At 41.9% G+C, this 14,644-nt stretch overlaps 1 protein-coding gene across 3 annotated transcripts; it reads left to right on the forward strand.

The window, feature by feature from the left end:
- The first annotated feature begins 6,814 nt into the window (after positions 1-6,814).
- LOC124649965 lies at positions 6,815-11,384 on the forward strand. Of its 3 annotated transcripts, none has more exons than XM_047189534.1 (7): positions 6,815-7,021; positions 7,117-7,148; positions 9,706-9,803; positions 9,901-9,983; positions 10,511-10,588; positions 10,690-10,785; positions 10,950-11,384. In XM_047189534.1, exons 1-7 carry the CDS (start codon positions 6,926-6,928, stop codon positions 11,175-11,177), a joined length of 711 nt encoding a protein of 236 aa, XP_047045490.1. In that variant the 5' UTR covers positions 6,815-6,925; the 3' UTR covers positions 11,178-11,384. The 3 variants fall into 3 exon arrangements, with proteins under 3 accessions (XP_047045490.1, XP_047045488.1, XP_047045489.1); XM_047189532.1 differs by having other exon boundaries at positions 6,816-7,021; positions 10,929-11,384; XM_047189533.1 differs by having other exon boundaries at positions 6,816-7,021; positions 10,947-11,384.
- The last annotated feature ends 3,260 nt before the right edge of the window (positions 11,385-14,644 follow it).

The following is a 14,644-nucleotide window of genomic DNA, read 5'->3' on the forward strand; positions in this document are numbered from 1 at the left end:
GAGGGGGAAATCATGGCCGGAGGCATCTACATCGCCATGCACGCCTCCGAAGTGATGCGTGAGTAGTTCATCCCTGGACTATGGGTCCATAGCAGTAGCTAGATGGCTGTCTTCTCCAATTTGTGCCTCATGTTTAGATCTTGTGAGCTGCCTAACATGATCAAGATCATCCTTATGTAATGCTACATGTTGTGTTTGCTGGGATCCGATGAATATTGAATATTATGTTGAGATCGATTATATATACTTGTCATATGTTATTTGTGATCTTGCATGCTCTCCGTTGCTAGTAGATACTCTGGCCAAGTAGATGCTTGTGACTTCAAGATGGGGTATTTATGCTCGATAATAGGTTCATGCCTCTAGTTTTCTGGAAGAGTGACAATAACTTCTAAGATTGTAGATGTGCTCTTGCTACTAGGGAGAAAACAAAAATGTTTTATCCGAGGGTAATTCTATTGTTTACTTTAGACACATTGCTTAATGCGATAATTTGTTGCTTGCAACTTAATACTGGAAGGGGTTTGGACGATAACCAGAAGGTGGATTATTAGTCATAGACGCTGTTGGATTACGATCTATGTATTATGTTGTAATGCCCAAACGAATCTCATAGTAATCATCTTGTCATGCATGGTCGGTATTATGTCAATTGCCCAGCTGTAATTTGTTCACCCATCATGTTATTTATATTTATGGAGAAACACCTCTAGTGATCTGTGGACCCCGGTCCTTCACTTTACACTGATAAATTCAACCACTGCAATCCTGCTCTGTTTACTTAACTCTGTTCTCTTTATTTACTGCAAACATCGCCTCCACCCGACACATTTAATCCATTGTGTTCAGCGAAACCGGTGAGATTGATATCCTCATTGTAAGTTGGGGCAAAGTATTTTGGTTGTGTTGTGTGCAGGTTCCACGTTGTTGCTGACGCCGGTCAATAGTCAGCTAGCAACACCTTCAGAAGTCACGCCTTTCTCCTACTGGTCGATTAAACCTTGGTTTCTGACTGAGGGAAAACTTGTTGTTGTGCTCATCGTACCTTCCTCTTGGGGTTCCCCAATGGTGTGCAATCTGTGCTCATAACCTATCCATGTACCACCTCATCTTAGACCAATATAAGTGATCAGCGAGCATGCGTAGCGTCTTCTGATGCCCAAAGTGACACATCAAACCTCCAACATGTGATTCTTGCAATAATAGCAAACACACAGACGATTCTGGAATACATAGTTTGTTAGCTCTAAACAAGAAACAATAGCACACAATCGATATGGTTCAGAAAAATCATGATCAGTTGCATACAAATCACATAAACTCACTAATCCAGGAACTTTAACATCAAATTTAATTAATAGCATATTTTTCTAGATAAAGCATCAGCAACAATATTATATTTTCTCTTCTTATGCTTAATAATGTATGGAAAAGACTCAATAAACTCAACCCACTTAGCAAGACACCTATGCAAGTTAGACCGAGCTTTCACATATTTGAAAGTTTCATGATCAGAATGTATGATAAATTCTTTTGGCCACAAATAATATTGCCAAACCTCAAGAACTCTAATTAAAGCATACAATTGTTTATCATAGATATGGTAGTTAACTTAGCACCAGAAAGATTCTCAGAAAAATATGCAATTGGGCGACCCTCTTGCATCAACACTCCACCAATTCCAATACCACTAGCATCACATTCAATCTCTAATTGCTTATTGAAATCAGGAAGTGCAAGTAACGGTGCAAAAGTTAACAAACATTTCAGCTCATCAAAATCATGATCTTGGGCGGCGCCCCACTAAAAAGAAACACCCTTTTTAGTCAATTCACTCAAATATGCAGCAATAGTACTAAAATGTTTCACAAAACGCCGATAAAAACCAGCAAGACCATGCAAACTTCTAACTTGACTCACATTCATGGGAGTAGGCCAATTTGAATTGCTTCAATTTTATATGAATCTCTTGTACTCCATGTCTAGAGACAACATAACCCAGAAATTTGACCTTGTCTTTGCAAAATGTGCACTTTTCGAGATTACCATAGAGTTTATTATCACGCAACACTTGCAAAATATGTCGAATATGTATAGTATGATCAGATTCATTGCGGCTGTAAATTAACATAACCACAACCTTGCCAATAAAATCCCGCAAGATATGGTTCATCAGTCTCATGATAGTGCTAGGTGCATTAGTCAAACCAAAAGGCATTACTAACCATTCATAAAAACAAAAAAATTTAAAGGATGTTTTCCAAGAGAGAAAGCATCAACACCGTCGCTGTCATAATCATCATCTTCTGAAGCATCCGGATCAACATCATCTCCAGTCTCAAACTCATTGTCCTCATTAATAATCATCACCTTGCGATTAGGATAATCTCTCTTGAAATGACCCTTGCCACCACATGTATGACAAGCCATATCGTGATTGCGCGCTGTAGACATGCTAGAACCACTACCACTTGCTGCAGGTGTGGGCTTCTTTGTATTGGACACATTAGAGATCGGCTTGCTAGATGAAGTAGCAAAATCAGCGGGGCGCAAGGATGGCGCCGTAGAAGGTGGATCCCTAGGTGTGTAACGCCCAGCTCCTGTTGCACGACTTTTGATTTGTGCCTCTTCAGCCAACTGTGACTCGGCTTCTCTTGCATGATGTAGTAGCTCATTCATACTGGTGTATCGACGGTGACAAACAATACCCTTGATGGTAAATTTTAGACCATGGAGAAAACGCTGCATAGTCATCTCAATAGATTCACGGACACGGGCACACTGCATAATCATCTCCATCTCCATATAATAAGCATCAACAGTCATAGCACCTTGCCTCAACTGGGTCAACTTATCAAAAACTGAGCGCAAATAATTAGTAGGAACAAAACGAGCTCACATCACCTCTTTCATGGTGCGCCATCTAATAATGGGGAGAGCACCATCTTCTTCTCGAGCACGAACAATTTCATCCCACCAACGCAATGCATATCCATCAAATTCAGAGGAAGCAAGCTTGATCTTCCTATCTTCCGTATACTCATGTAAACGCCACAACTTCTCAATTTTGAGATCCCATGTGAGATACTCTTCAACATCGAAATTCTTTCAAATCTGGGTATTGAGAATTTTGGCTTACCTAAACCATCGTCTTGAGTTTGTAGCGGAACACGTTGGGCTCCGACGGGGACAAAACCACGACCACGGAGACCATGTCCATTGCCACGCCCACCATAACACCCATGGGCAGCAGCGGCAGCCTCATAATCTCCATGAACACTGTCCTCATTTTCATGTGGCGGTTGTTGTTGTTGCATCAAACCGACAATATATTGGTTCAATGCCTGAATAGATTCCTGAATGTCTGTCACTTGTGTTTGGCTTGTGTTGACAGTCGCCGTAGTATCGTCAAACTTGTTGGTGACGGTATGAATTTATTCATTAAGGTCATCTCCAATCTGATGAAACTCACGTCGCAAAGTATCACGAAGAGATTCATATTCCCTCCAAGAAACAAGATTAACATCATCCTTTTTATGGTCAACATCACAACCACTAGAATACATGATTACTAGGTTAGTGCACTAAAACAATAATATTTGGTTGTACTCTCACAACTCACTCAAAGCTGACAAGAAAGGTAAATCTTACTGCTCCAAAGTGAATTAGTTTTGCTTACCAACTTGGATCGACGGATTAGTGCATAGATGTGATGAAGCAAACACCAAGGGTACAAGAGTGATCACACGACAAAAACATGATATACGTGGAGTTGTAGATAGGCTACCTATATGCACCAAAATCAAGTCCTAGTGCTGATCGTATAAAATACCCAAGGAAACCCACTCGAATGTGTTCTTTACGCTTCTTAGACACACCATTTAGCCAATTAGCAAACAAGTTTGCGATATCAGAAGGTGGCGGAATATTAAAAGCCATGTATATTATGCGCCAAAGAATCTAAGCAAAAGGGCAATAAAAAAAGAGATGATGACTTGTCTCATCTTGATCACAAAAATAACATTTATAACACCCATGCCAATTACGTTTTTTGAGGTTATCCTTAGTAAGTATGACCTTTTTATGAAGGAACCACATAAAATTCTGATTTTAAGTGGCACTTTGATCTTCCAAATACATTTCTTAAAATTTCCAGTATGACCATTAAGTAAATCAAGATACAAAAGTACTCCTAACGAGGTGAGCCCCCATTGGAAAACGCCTTCATTGTGCGAAATCTGAACCCCTCATAGGAGGCAAGACAAGATGCACCCATCTATCCCATTTAGTCTCCGAAAGAGCCCTCCTAAACCTATGTTTAAGGGGGTCGCATTCATAACATGAGCAACCATAACATTTGAGTGATTCACAATGCGATACAAAGAAGGATACTAATCACAAAAAAGGTTTATTTCCAAGCCATGCATCCTCCCATAATCGTGTATTCTGACCATTGCCTACGACCATCGATCATCTCTCAAAGAATTCATCCTTTACACCCATTAGACCCTTCCAAAACGGCTAATTCGTAGGTTTTCCTGAAAACCCCGAGAAAGAATTTTATGCTTATTATTGTGTAATAATTATTGCCAAACCCCCTCCTCATTCATAAGTTTGAAAAACCATTTACTAAGCAACATTTTATTCTTCAGCTCAAGGTCCTCGACGCCTAGGCCTCCCTGATCCTTGGGCCTACAAATGATATCCCATTTCGTCAACCTATATTTTTTCTTATGATCATCGCTTTGCCAAAAGAAGAGGGACCTAAAAAAAATCTACTCTTTTCCTGACCCCAACGAGAATCTCAAGAAATGAGAGCATAAATATCGGCAAACTTGTGAGACGGAGTTATTCAGAGTTATTGAGTCTCCATAGGAAAACATCTTAACTGCCCAATTGCTATTTTTTTTCAAATCTATCCTCCATTGGATTCCACTCCCCATTTTCCAGTCTTCTAAAGTGAATTGGAATCCCCAAATATCTAAAAGGAAATGATCCTATATCACATCCAATTAGTTTTTTATAATCTACTTCCATATCCTTGTCCTTAAAAAAAGGACGTACCCAGTGCTGAGAGCTCCCGCACTGTGCGGGGTCTGGGGAAGGTGTTAGTGGCAAGCCTTACCCTCACGAAGTGCAATGTGAGGAGACCGTGACTCGAACATGGGATCTCTCGGTCACAGGCGGTGAGGCTCTACCGCTGCACCAGGTCCACCCTTCTTCCATCTCCTTGTCCTTCCCAAAACAAAAAATCATTCTTGTGAAAATTTATTTTGAGACCGGATAATTGCTAAAAAATGCATAGAACAAATTTCATATTAAGGGCTTTGCCTATATTATGCTCCACAAATAGAATAGTATCATCGTCGTATTGTAAAATAGAGACCCCACCATCAAATAGATGAGGAATCAAATTGCTGACCTGACCATCATCTTTAGCTATTTGGATCATGATCGCAAGCATATCAACGACAAATATTAAAAAGAATAAGAGATAACGGATCTCCTTGGCGCAATCCCTTCATAGTCTGAAAATAATGCCCTATGCCATCATTCACTCTAATCCGTACACTCCCCTTTTCTATGTATCGTTGAAGCCCGTCACACCAAGTAGGGTCAAAACCCTTCGTGCGCATTGCTTGCTGCAAAAAATTCCAACTAACTTTAACGAGAGAACCCCATCCAGTTTCTTCCCGTGAAGCTTATGGATGGTCTCATGGAAGATTACCACACCCTCCAAAATATGTCAGGCATGATCAGGGACAGAGCCAGAAATGTTATTGGATGGGGCAAATTCAACAAAACTTGGTTGGAGGGGGCCAGATAGGCAAATATTAAAAAAATCTAAGGATCAATTCACATATATTTTTAGAGGGTCTTTGAGAAAAAATTTCAGCATAGGAGGGCGGGCATGTCCCTAGCTGGCACCCCCCATCCCTGGGCATGAACGCAGCTTGTGTTGGCTGAACCACTTTCTCTGCGATAACCGTCACACGACTCGTCCCACCTTATGAAGACTTTAAGCTAACATTAAGACTGAGACGAGTTTCAGCAACAAGCGAACATAGAGAGAATAAGCATTCCCATGTGGTCACGACAAATGCTCACTCAAGTACACAATGCACCTTATTAAGCTGCTTGTTTGACTAGGTGTATCTCACACCCATGCAAATCCATTTTCTAAAGGGTCAGTCTAGCGATGAAATCGTTGAACTGGTTAATCCTTGACTAGTTAACTTCATTATTATTCTTGCCCTCCCTGCTTCTAGTAAGAATGAAATCATGTAAATAATTGCATTGACATCTTTCGAAAGACAAAAGTTGTAGTGACATTTCTTAAATAGCTGAAAATTATAGTGCCATCTATTCGATTACCTCTCGAAAAAAATGGAGTTCAATTTTGAAGGGCAACATTAAATAAATAATCATTTCCAAATGCTTTTGATCATTTCCTTTTCAGCCGGACTCTTCTTTGTAGTTAGCAGTCAAATATTTCACTTGTAACTTCGACATGATTTGTCTTGATTTAGATCTCCTATTATGGTACCAATTTACTACAAATATGTTCACATAGTTATGATTAGTTTACAGTTTACACTAATATCAAAATGATTACATAAAGCAAAATTTTCATGAAAAGACATGTTTGCTTGTAGTTTGGACCTCCTACCTTTTGTAATGTTCAAAATTCTAATCAAGCACCGAAATACAAAAAAAAAACTTTGGGGAACAAGGTCAAAGTGGTACTCTAGCGAACGTTGCAAGACACGGGCTTTTCAGATCCAGGTCTTCAGCTGTTAGGCAGCTCCCCATAAGCCACATTTTAGTACGATTACGACTCGCAAATAACGCGGCAGAAAAAAGGACAGAGAAAAGGCAAGAAAATCCAAAGATTCAACTATTCAAGGAGACGGGATCCGGCGAAATGGCAGCGACGCCGCCGCCTTCACCGTCGCTGGCGCCGGAGATCGGCCCCGACGGCCTCGCCCGAGACTCCCCTGTCCTTGCCTACACCGAGAAGGTCAGTGGCCACAAGCCCCTTCCTTCCCCTCCCAAATCAGTAGTACAATGTCCCACTTCCGCCTGGTTTCTTGATTGTGGTCTGTCTGTTTGAAGGTCATTGCGGAGGAGCAGCTGCAACTGAAGAAGTGAGCCAACCCCCTGCCCACTTGTAATTTCTTGTCTGTTCTCTTTTATTATTCTTGGATCTGCATTTGCTTTTTATCACGTGAATCTACATTTCTCGTACTGATGGAATTTCAGAACATAGAGGTAGGATTTTTTTATTTATGTATCGTGTGTGTGAGGATGCGGATGTAGGAACATAATTCAATTGCACCAGACTATACACCTTCTTGAATCATCTCCGTTCCATGTGTGATGCTAGTAAGAGGCAGACTGTATTCAGTCACTCGTAAGGTCGTAATGAACCGCAGGAGTGTGATATTGGATATTTGGATTCTGCCGGTGCTCATGTTTATGAACAACAATTGACTGTCCGCTGAAACATGACAAGTAAATTAACAGCTCCGTGCATACGCCCCCTGTGTTTATTACCTGTCACCAAAATGTGTTTTTGATGTAGGATAGGTTTAACTAGCCTGACTAAACAAATTATGCTACAAATTTTCATGTAAGACGGACCTCATATCATTAACAAATAGTGAGTGTGATGCTCTTTTCAACTATTATTAAGAAACCCCACAACATATCTATTTTTATCAGGAATAATGCTAGTTTAAACTGGGATTTGGGGCCATGATTATTTTTTGTATCATAATCCCGAGAACTAAGGTTCATTCGGAGTTGCAACCCAGTTCGATCAAGACTAATCTTTGTTCAGTTTGGGGCATTTTGCTTTATCTGTACACAGGGGTGGGCAAAAACGGTTTGGCCGGTTTTAGCGTAGTTCCTTTTTTTGGCACTAAATTGGAAGTGGAGATTAGAATTGTGAAATGAAATGAACTACTCCCACTAACCGGTTTCCACTGGTGTGAGTTTTGTACACCCCTATCTGTACATATATGCTCTCAGTTTTCCTGTATTTTGTGATTTTTATATTACATACAAGTTACAACATTCCTCTTTTCAACATTTTTTTTCATCCAGTTGCTTTTGGCCAATAATTATAACCGTTTCGAGGTCATGGACCAGTCCTCCGTCGCATCGGAGCCTACCTCAGATATTGCTAAGTGCCATTTTAAGTAAGGAGGATTAGTCCCATGACCATTGCTTGGCTGTGGATGTCGATCTCCTTTAGTAGTTGATGTGGACCTGTCCGGATATAATTGCATAAAACCTGCCGCACTGGTAAATTGTAATAAGAGTGAAAAATTATTGCCTCAACCTCAAATCATATGGAGGGTGAGCATCTCATGGGGAACCAGCTGGTCAGCATCAGCTACTGCATCTGTTAAAGATTTTGGCTGATGATAAACTGATAACAGAGAGAGATGGTTAGGTTGCTTTGCACTAGGGATCAAAATTTGACCTCAGGGTGGATTGACACTTATGCTTTTTATTGCCGAGAAACTGCTCGAGTGCCTTCTACGCCCGTAGGCTGCTATTAGGGGTCATGATGATGTCTAAAAGTTTTCCAAAAATTGTGGCATAAGTCCACATTATGACAGTGAAATCAGCGTGAATCCACTCCTCAGCATGTTGATGTGGCTCATCGTCGTCAATGTGCTCCAGAAGGTTGTGCTAGCTGAGAAGATTGTATGATGGTGTGTTATTTGTGCAGTTCCCTTTTAAAATTTGAAGATTGAAGGGAATGGGCCTTTCGATGTTGGTCACATGCTTAGCGCGGGTAGATGAGGACATGTCTGCACCAGAGATGCCATCACCCATGCTGGAAGAGTGGAGGGTAGGGCACTATATCTGGAAGTTTAACGGTGGCTTCGGAGGTATTAGTCACAGCGACTAGTGTGATATCCCAGCCAATCTAGAGAATGGGCCCATGTGTGAGTGTGTGAGATGGTTGGATAGTTTATTTTAGGAGTAAAACCCACAAATAAACTCATAGGTTCCTTAGGTGGAAACTCTGGCTAGCCTTGCCTGTAGCGAGGACGGAAATGCAGAGAGGGTTGCTACGTGTGCATGGCTGACCCAGTACAGGTTAGGCCTAAGCATGTTTGGAACCTAGGGGTGTACAACTGATGATTAGAGACGAGCATATGATGATAGACTCTGAAAACATGACGTTTGGTATGGATTTCACATCTGTATGTCGATTCATGTGTGTAAATATAGATGAGTACTCAAAATATTACAAGTTTACAACTGAGAGTGAGGTGCACTCCAGAGTACATGAACAACATGCTAGTCTTGCAGTTGCATTCACATGCTAGATTGGTCAGGCCGGTGGACTCAGTACATTTGATCTGATGGCAGGTCCTTTGTTTCTATATACACCAAATGTCATGTTAACATAATTTACCTTGTAACCTTTAGCTGGAACTGTATCAGGATCAAGCATAATTGTACTATACATTGTTGCCATCCCTGGATGGCCTATTCACAGTGGAAAAACTAGCTATTTGGTATTTCCCAATTTATATTTAGTTGTCCATCATACATCACACTGATTTGTGCATATCAACCTTCTTTCTGTCTTAGCTCTTAGCCAGCTGCGCTGGGTCTCTTTGATTTTAGTTCATTTCCTCCTATTTTTTGATTTAGAAATATTTAAATGACTTTCCGCAGATACATCCAGGAAAATTATTCCAAAATTCGTGATGTTGAAAAGGAGCTAGAGAATCTTACTCTCGAAGTTAAATTGACATCTGGACCGAAGAAAGCAGGTAAACTAACAGTTCTTACTATATGGTTTAGCTTCTGTACGTAGTACATATAGTTCCACTTGGCTGACCTGATTATACCTTTCTTTTCTGGTTCCAGCACTCGAGCATTTGCGGAAAAAGATTGAGGTGTCAACAGAGAGAATACGTTTAGCTAAGGTGAAAGAAGACGAGACAAAAAAGGTTGGACTTGTTCACTTATGACTTTGATGCAGTTAATTGCTTTATCTGAGACAATAGCTTAGCTCTTCCAAAACATTTCCATCTGTTAGATTTTTCATTTACTAGCTACATATGTTGTGGATGAAATGGAAGGTGCGACTTATTTTGCACACACAAGAAAACTTACTTTTAGAGTATCACTGTCACCTGTAGGGCAAACCGTAATACTCTTGGCTGCATCTTTCAGAAAATGCCAAATGGAAAAATTGATTTCATGAGCGTTAATATAAAGATGCATGGATGCTAAATTGCTTATGTAGTAAGACAAAATAAACTCATTTTATGTTTTCATCCGGAACTGCTGCTATTATGCTTCCATTAGGATTAGAACTTAAACAATTCTGATGCCCTTAAATTAACTTAATATTTTAGATCAAGTGTGCTGCTGTATATTGAGTCTTAATGCATGAGAACTCTGCCCTTATACGATTTAGCTGTATCCTTTCTTTTGTTGATCTGTTAAGCAATTTTTCTTTTTGCTAGTTTAGGCCTGGGAAGCTGCTGCACAAGTTGTTAAAGAGGAAGAGGATGCTAAGCAGAGGCTATGTGACGATCTGAACCGGCTGGTATGTGTTTCCTTTTTCGAGTTGTTATTCATATACCTAGCGAAATTTTCTTATAACAACATTAGATTCAGTTGAGAATAGCTTGTTTTTGTTTCAATTAGGTCCAAGAGAGTGCAGCTTCACAATATTCAAGACTGGAGGAGTTAAAGAAGCGTTTAGAATGCCTTAATCCTGTCAGGGCTTCTGTGGATGTTTGTGTAAGTCCAGAAACGTTTCTTTCCGGTTAGCGACTAGTTGGTTCTTTCTACTGTTGTCTACATGCACACTCTGGTTTTTGTCTCAGCCGAGTTCTATGTTCTCGTATCATATCATTGCTTATTTCGTTATTTATAACCATTAGGGTATTAATACTGCACAGCAGCCAACCACAAATCTGGTACCTCAGCAACCAACCTCACAAAATCCAGCGAATGCAACTGCCCCTGCAAGCGATGCCTCCATCGGACAACAGCACCAAAGACCTGCTGAGGCGGAAAGGAAGCGGAGACCATCGAACGCAGGAGGAAGAGGAAGAGGCGGTGTGATGGCTCTCCCCAAGGGGAGAGGAAGCTCTGGGTCAGGATGGACGGGTGCTGGGTTTGAGACATGAGGCTTGGATCTGTAGTTATTACATGAATGAATTGACATGGCTGTCTCTGGTGTACAACGAAAGCTTGGTTGGAACTGTAGGGTGGAAAAATGTAATGGACTGGCGATCATTTGTTGATATACAATATATGTTGTGCAGCAATAAAACAAGTTGCTGAGAGCTGTAACATCTGGTATAATACAGTCGATCAAGGTCATATTTTAACAATGCCACGTAGAATAAACGTCAAGGTGGAGGAAAGAGAAAGATGAAAAAAGACTTTGCCTTCTCTTAGCTAAGATGATCTCTTAGCATAATCTCTCTCACCATATATTTTGGATGTTTTGTTAGTAAAGATAAGACTAATAAATAATCCATTGTATATCATGTTTTATTATTATATCTAAATTACGTGGCATGATTAAGATAAGACGGTTTTATCAACCATTATAGGCAGAGGCCGTGGTGCATGATCCCTACCCCCTAATCACTCGCCGGCGCCGTAGCTTCCTTGAGTTTTTCGAGTTCGTCATCCTCATCAAGGAGGACCCTTTGTGTTCAAAAAGGATTGTGGGAAGTCAGCTGTTGCGTTTGCCCGTGGCTTATCGAGGTGCTATTCGACGAGGAAGGGCACATGTTTCTCCGCTTTGGCTGGTAGAAGTTTGGTAGAAGTTCGCCCGCGCCCACAATCTCGAGGTTGGCTGCTCGGTGAACTTCAAGTGGGAAGGCGACGACGAGCTCAGGGTGAAGGTGTTTTGAAAGAACATCTCTCACAATATGTTTTGTGTGTTTGATGTCAATGCATGTGATACACTAATGTTTGATGAAGTGGTGCATAGATTATTTAGATACATGTATATGAGTGATTTGTGTGGAAAAACGAGTCAAAAGGAAGCTGAAAAAGATTCAGCAGGCCGAATATCCGGCCCCCAAAATTTGGCTAAGGACCAGAGGCGACGCGGCTCAGTACTTTCTTGGCATGGGGCCGGAGTTTTGGCCGGTTTTTCTCCAGGGCCGGATTTTTCCGCGGGGGGGGGGGATTATTCGGCCCCAACTCAGGCCGGATTATCCGGCCCTCGAAAGTCACCAACGGCTGGATTTTGGGAGGGGTATTTATACCCCCTTCTTCTACCTTCCTCTTTGCTCAATCATTGGAAAAATTCTGCCAAGCCTCACCACCATTAAAGCCACCTCAAGAACTCAAGATTTGCAAGATCTCCTCCCTCACCCAACCAAAGCTCTTGATCTTTGGAGATTCGAAGGAGAAGACACCGATCTACATCCTCACCGAAGCGATTTACATTTCACCCTCATATGCTTGAGGGCCCTCTTGCTAGTGTTCCTCTTTGGATCCCTAGTTGATTGTTGTTGATTATTGTGTTGTTACAGATTTGGGAGCCTCCAATTTGGTTGTGGATGTGTGCCCCAAGAACCTTGTAAAGACCCGGTTTCCGCCTCGAGGAAATCCCTTAGTGGAAGTGGGCTAGGCCTTTGTGGCGTTGCTCACAGGAGACCTGAGTGAAGCCTTCGTGGCTGTTGGTCTGGCTTTCGTAGCGACCACACTCCTCCGAACGTAGACGTACCTTCTTGCAAAGGAAGGGAACTACGGGAATCAACTCCGTGTCTCCGTGTGCTCCACTCTCGGTTACCTCTATCCTTTATCTCCTCTATCTATTGCGTAGCCATATCTTGCTTAGTCGTTGACCTTGTCATATAGGTAAATTCACATAGTTGCATATCTATAGAATTTACCTTTTTGTGTCAAGCCTAAATTGAAAAAGAACTACAAATTGGTTAGCACCTATTCAACCCCCCTCTAGGTGCGGCATACGATCCTTTCAATTGGTATCAGATCCTCGGCTCTTATTTCGGGCTTAACCGTCTAAGAGTATGCCGGATGACGGACCTTCGGAAGGGGCCGCAAAGCCGGTCTCCATGGATGATCTCAAGTCGATGGAAACATCCTTGAGATCCGCCATGGAAACCCAAATGGAAACCTTGATGAAAATGTTTACCGACCGGTTTCCCGCGGCTCTCCCCATCATCCCCACCATAGAGGTTAAGGACAAGGGTGAGTTAGAAGAGGGAGATGCTTCGGCATTACCCTCCTCTACCAAACCCTTGAATGGTGATAACTTAACCACTATTAAAACTCCCATTGCATCTCCTAGGGGAACTAGTGGAGGTGATAGCTACAATCGAGTGGCTCCGCCTTTCCTATCTCCCGATATACCGGTTCCCCATCCTCATATAAACATCCGGAGCGACCCACCTAAGTTTAATGTTAAAGATTTCGATACATGGCAATTTGAGTTTCGTTCTCATGTTCGCAGTGCCTCCAATGAACTTTGGAGAATCATCGTGGGAGGCTTCAAGCCCTACAACCCCGACAAGTTGACTAGAAGAGAAGCGGTTGATAGTCAACTCAATGACACTGCTTTGCACATGATTCAAACTAGTGTGGGGACAAAGGAATTGTCTCGTGTTCGGAATTTCACCACCGCCAAGGAAGCTTGGGATGGTTTGGCCGCTAGTTGCATTGGAAGTGATAGCATGAGAAGGAACAAGTACAATTCTCTTCGGAATCAAGCCGAAGGATTCATGAGGCTACCGGATGAAGATCATGAAGTCATGTATGGAAGACTTTTCACCGTTGCCGATGCTTTCCGGAATGTGGGTGCCACCCACATCAATGACTCTTGGATCAAAGATAAGTACATCGATTGCATGATGCCGTTTGAACCCATTGATGTCAAGACTCTTGTTGGGAGAGAATGCTTTTCCTCTCTCACTTCTCAACAAGCCGTGCACGAGATGCAAGCCCTCAAAGTGCTCGAGCAAAACTCTCATGATTCTCGCAATCGTGCCATCGGAATGTCAAGAGGGAACAATCTTGCCTTGACGGTCAACTCCGTAGAAGAAGTGAACCCTCAAGAACCATATAGGACATCTTGGAGTATGTCCTATCCGGAAGACTTGGAACTCCACTACAATGATCACATGGCATTCCATGCAAAATCCTTTTGGGTTGACCCGTCCAAGGCCAAGGAAGACAACATCAAGAGAAACAACTCAAGTGGATTCACAAGCTCGGGCCCAAAAACAAGATCTTGCTACAATTGTGGTGACAAGCGCCATTTCATCGCTCAATGCCCCTATGAGCATAGGGAAACTAATGGTGGAAGGCTCATTCCCAAGGATAAGAGCAAAGATTCAAAGGGCAAAGATTCAAAGGCCCCCAACAAGAAATTCTATAACAAGAGCAAGAAGGGCAAGAGGCCCTCAAGGATTGTGCTAGTGACTAAGGAAGAATATTCTTCCGATGAAGTTGAAAGTTCTAGTGATGAAGAAGAAGAAAGCTCAAAGGAAGTGGCCGCCATTGTCACTACCAACATTCCCTCTTCATCTCTCTTTGAATCCCCCAATGAGAATCCTCATATCAAGAATGCACATTGCTTCATGACAAGGTCCACCTTGGACACATCTAT

This window comes from Lolium rigidum, chromosome 4, assembly GCF_022539505.1.
Source record: "Lolium rigidum isolate FL_2022 chromosome 4, APGP_CSIRO_Lrig_0.1, whole genome shotgun sequence".
Taxonomy (NCBI): Eukaryota; Viridiplantae; Streptophyta; class Magnoliopsida; order Poales; family Poaceae; genus Lolium; species Lolium rigidum.

What these genes read in the sequence shown, in the direction of transcription:
- LOC124649965 (XM_047189532.1), top strand. Translation starts at nt 6,926, where the DNA reads ATGGCAGCGACGCCGCCGCCTTCACCGTCGCTGGCGCCGGAGATCGGC. An exon ending in TCCTTGCCTACACCGAGAAG is followed by an intron (nt 7,022 to 7,116) that starts GTCAGTGGCCAC and finishes GTCTGTTTGAAG; the next exon opens with GTCATTGCGGAGGAGCAGCT. An exon ending in GTGACGATCTGAACCGGCTG is followed by an intron (nt 10,589 to 10,689) that starts GTATGTGTTTCC and finishes TGTTTCAATTAG; the next exon opens with GTCCAAGAGAGTGCAGCTTC.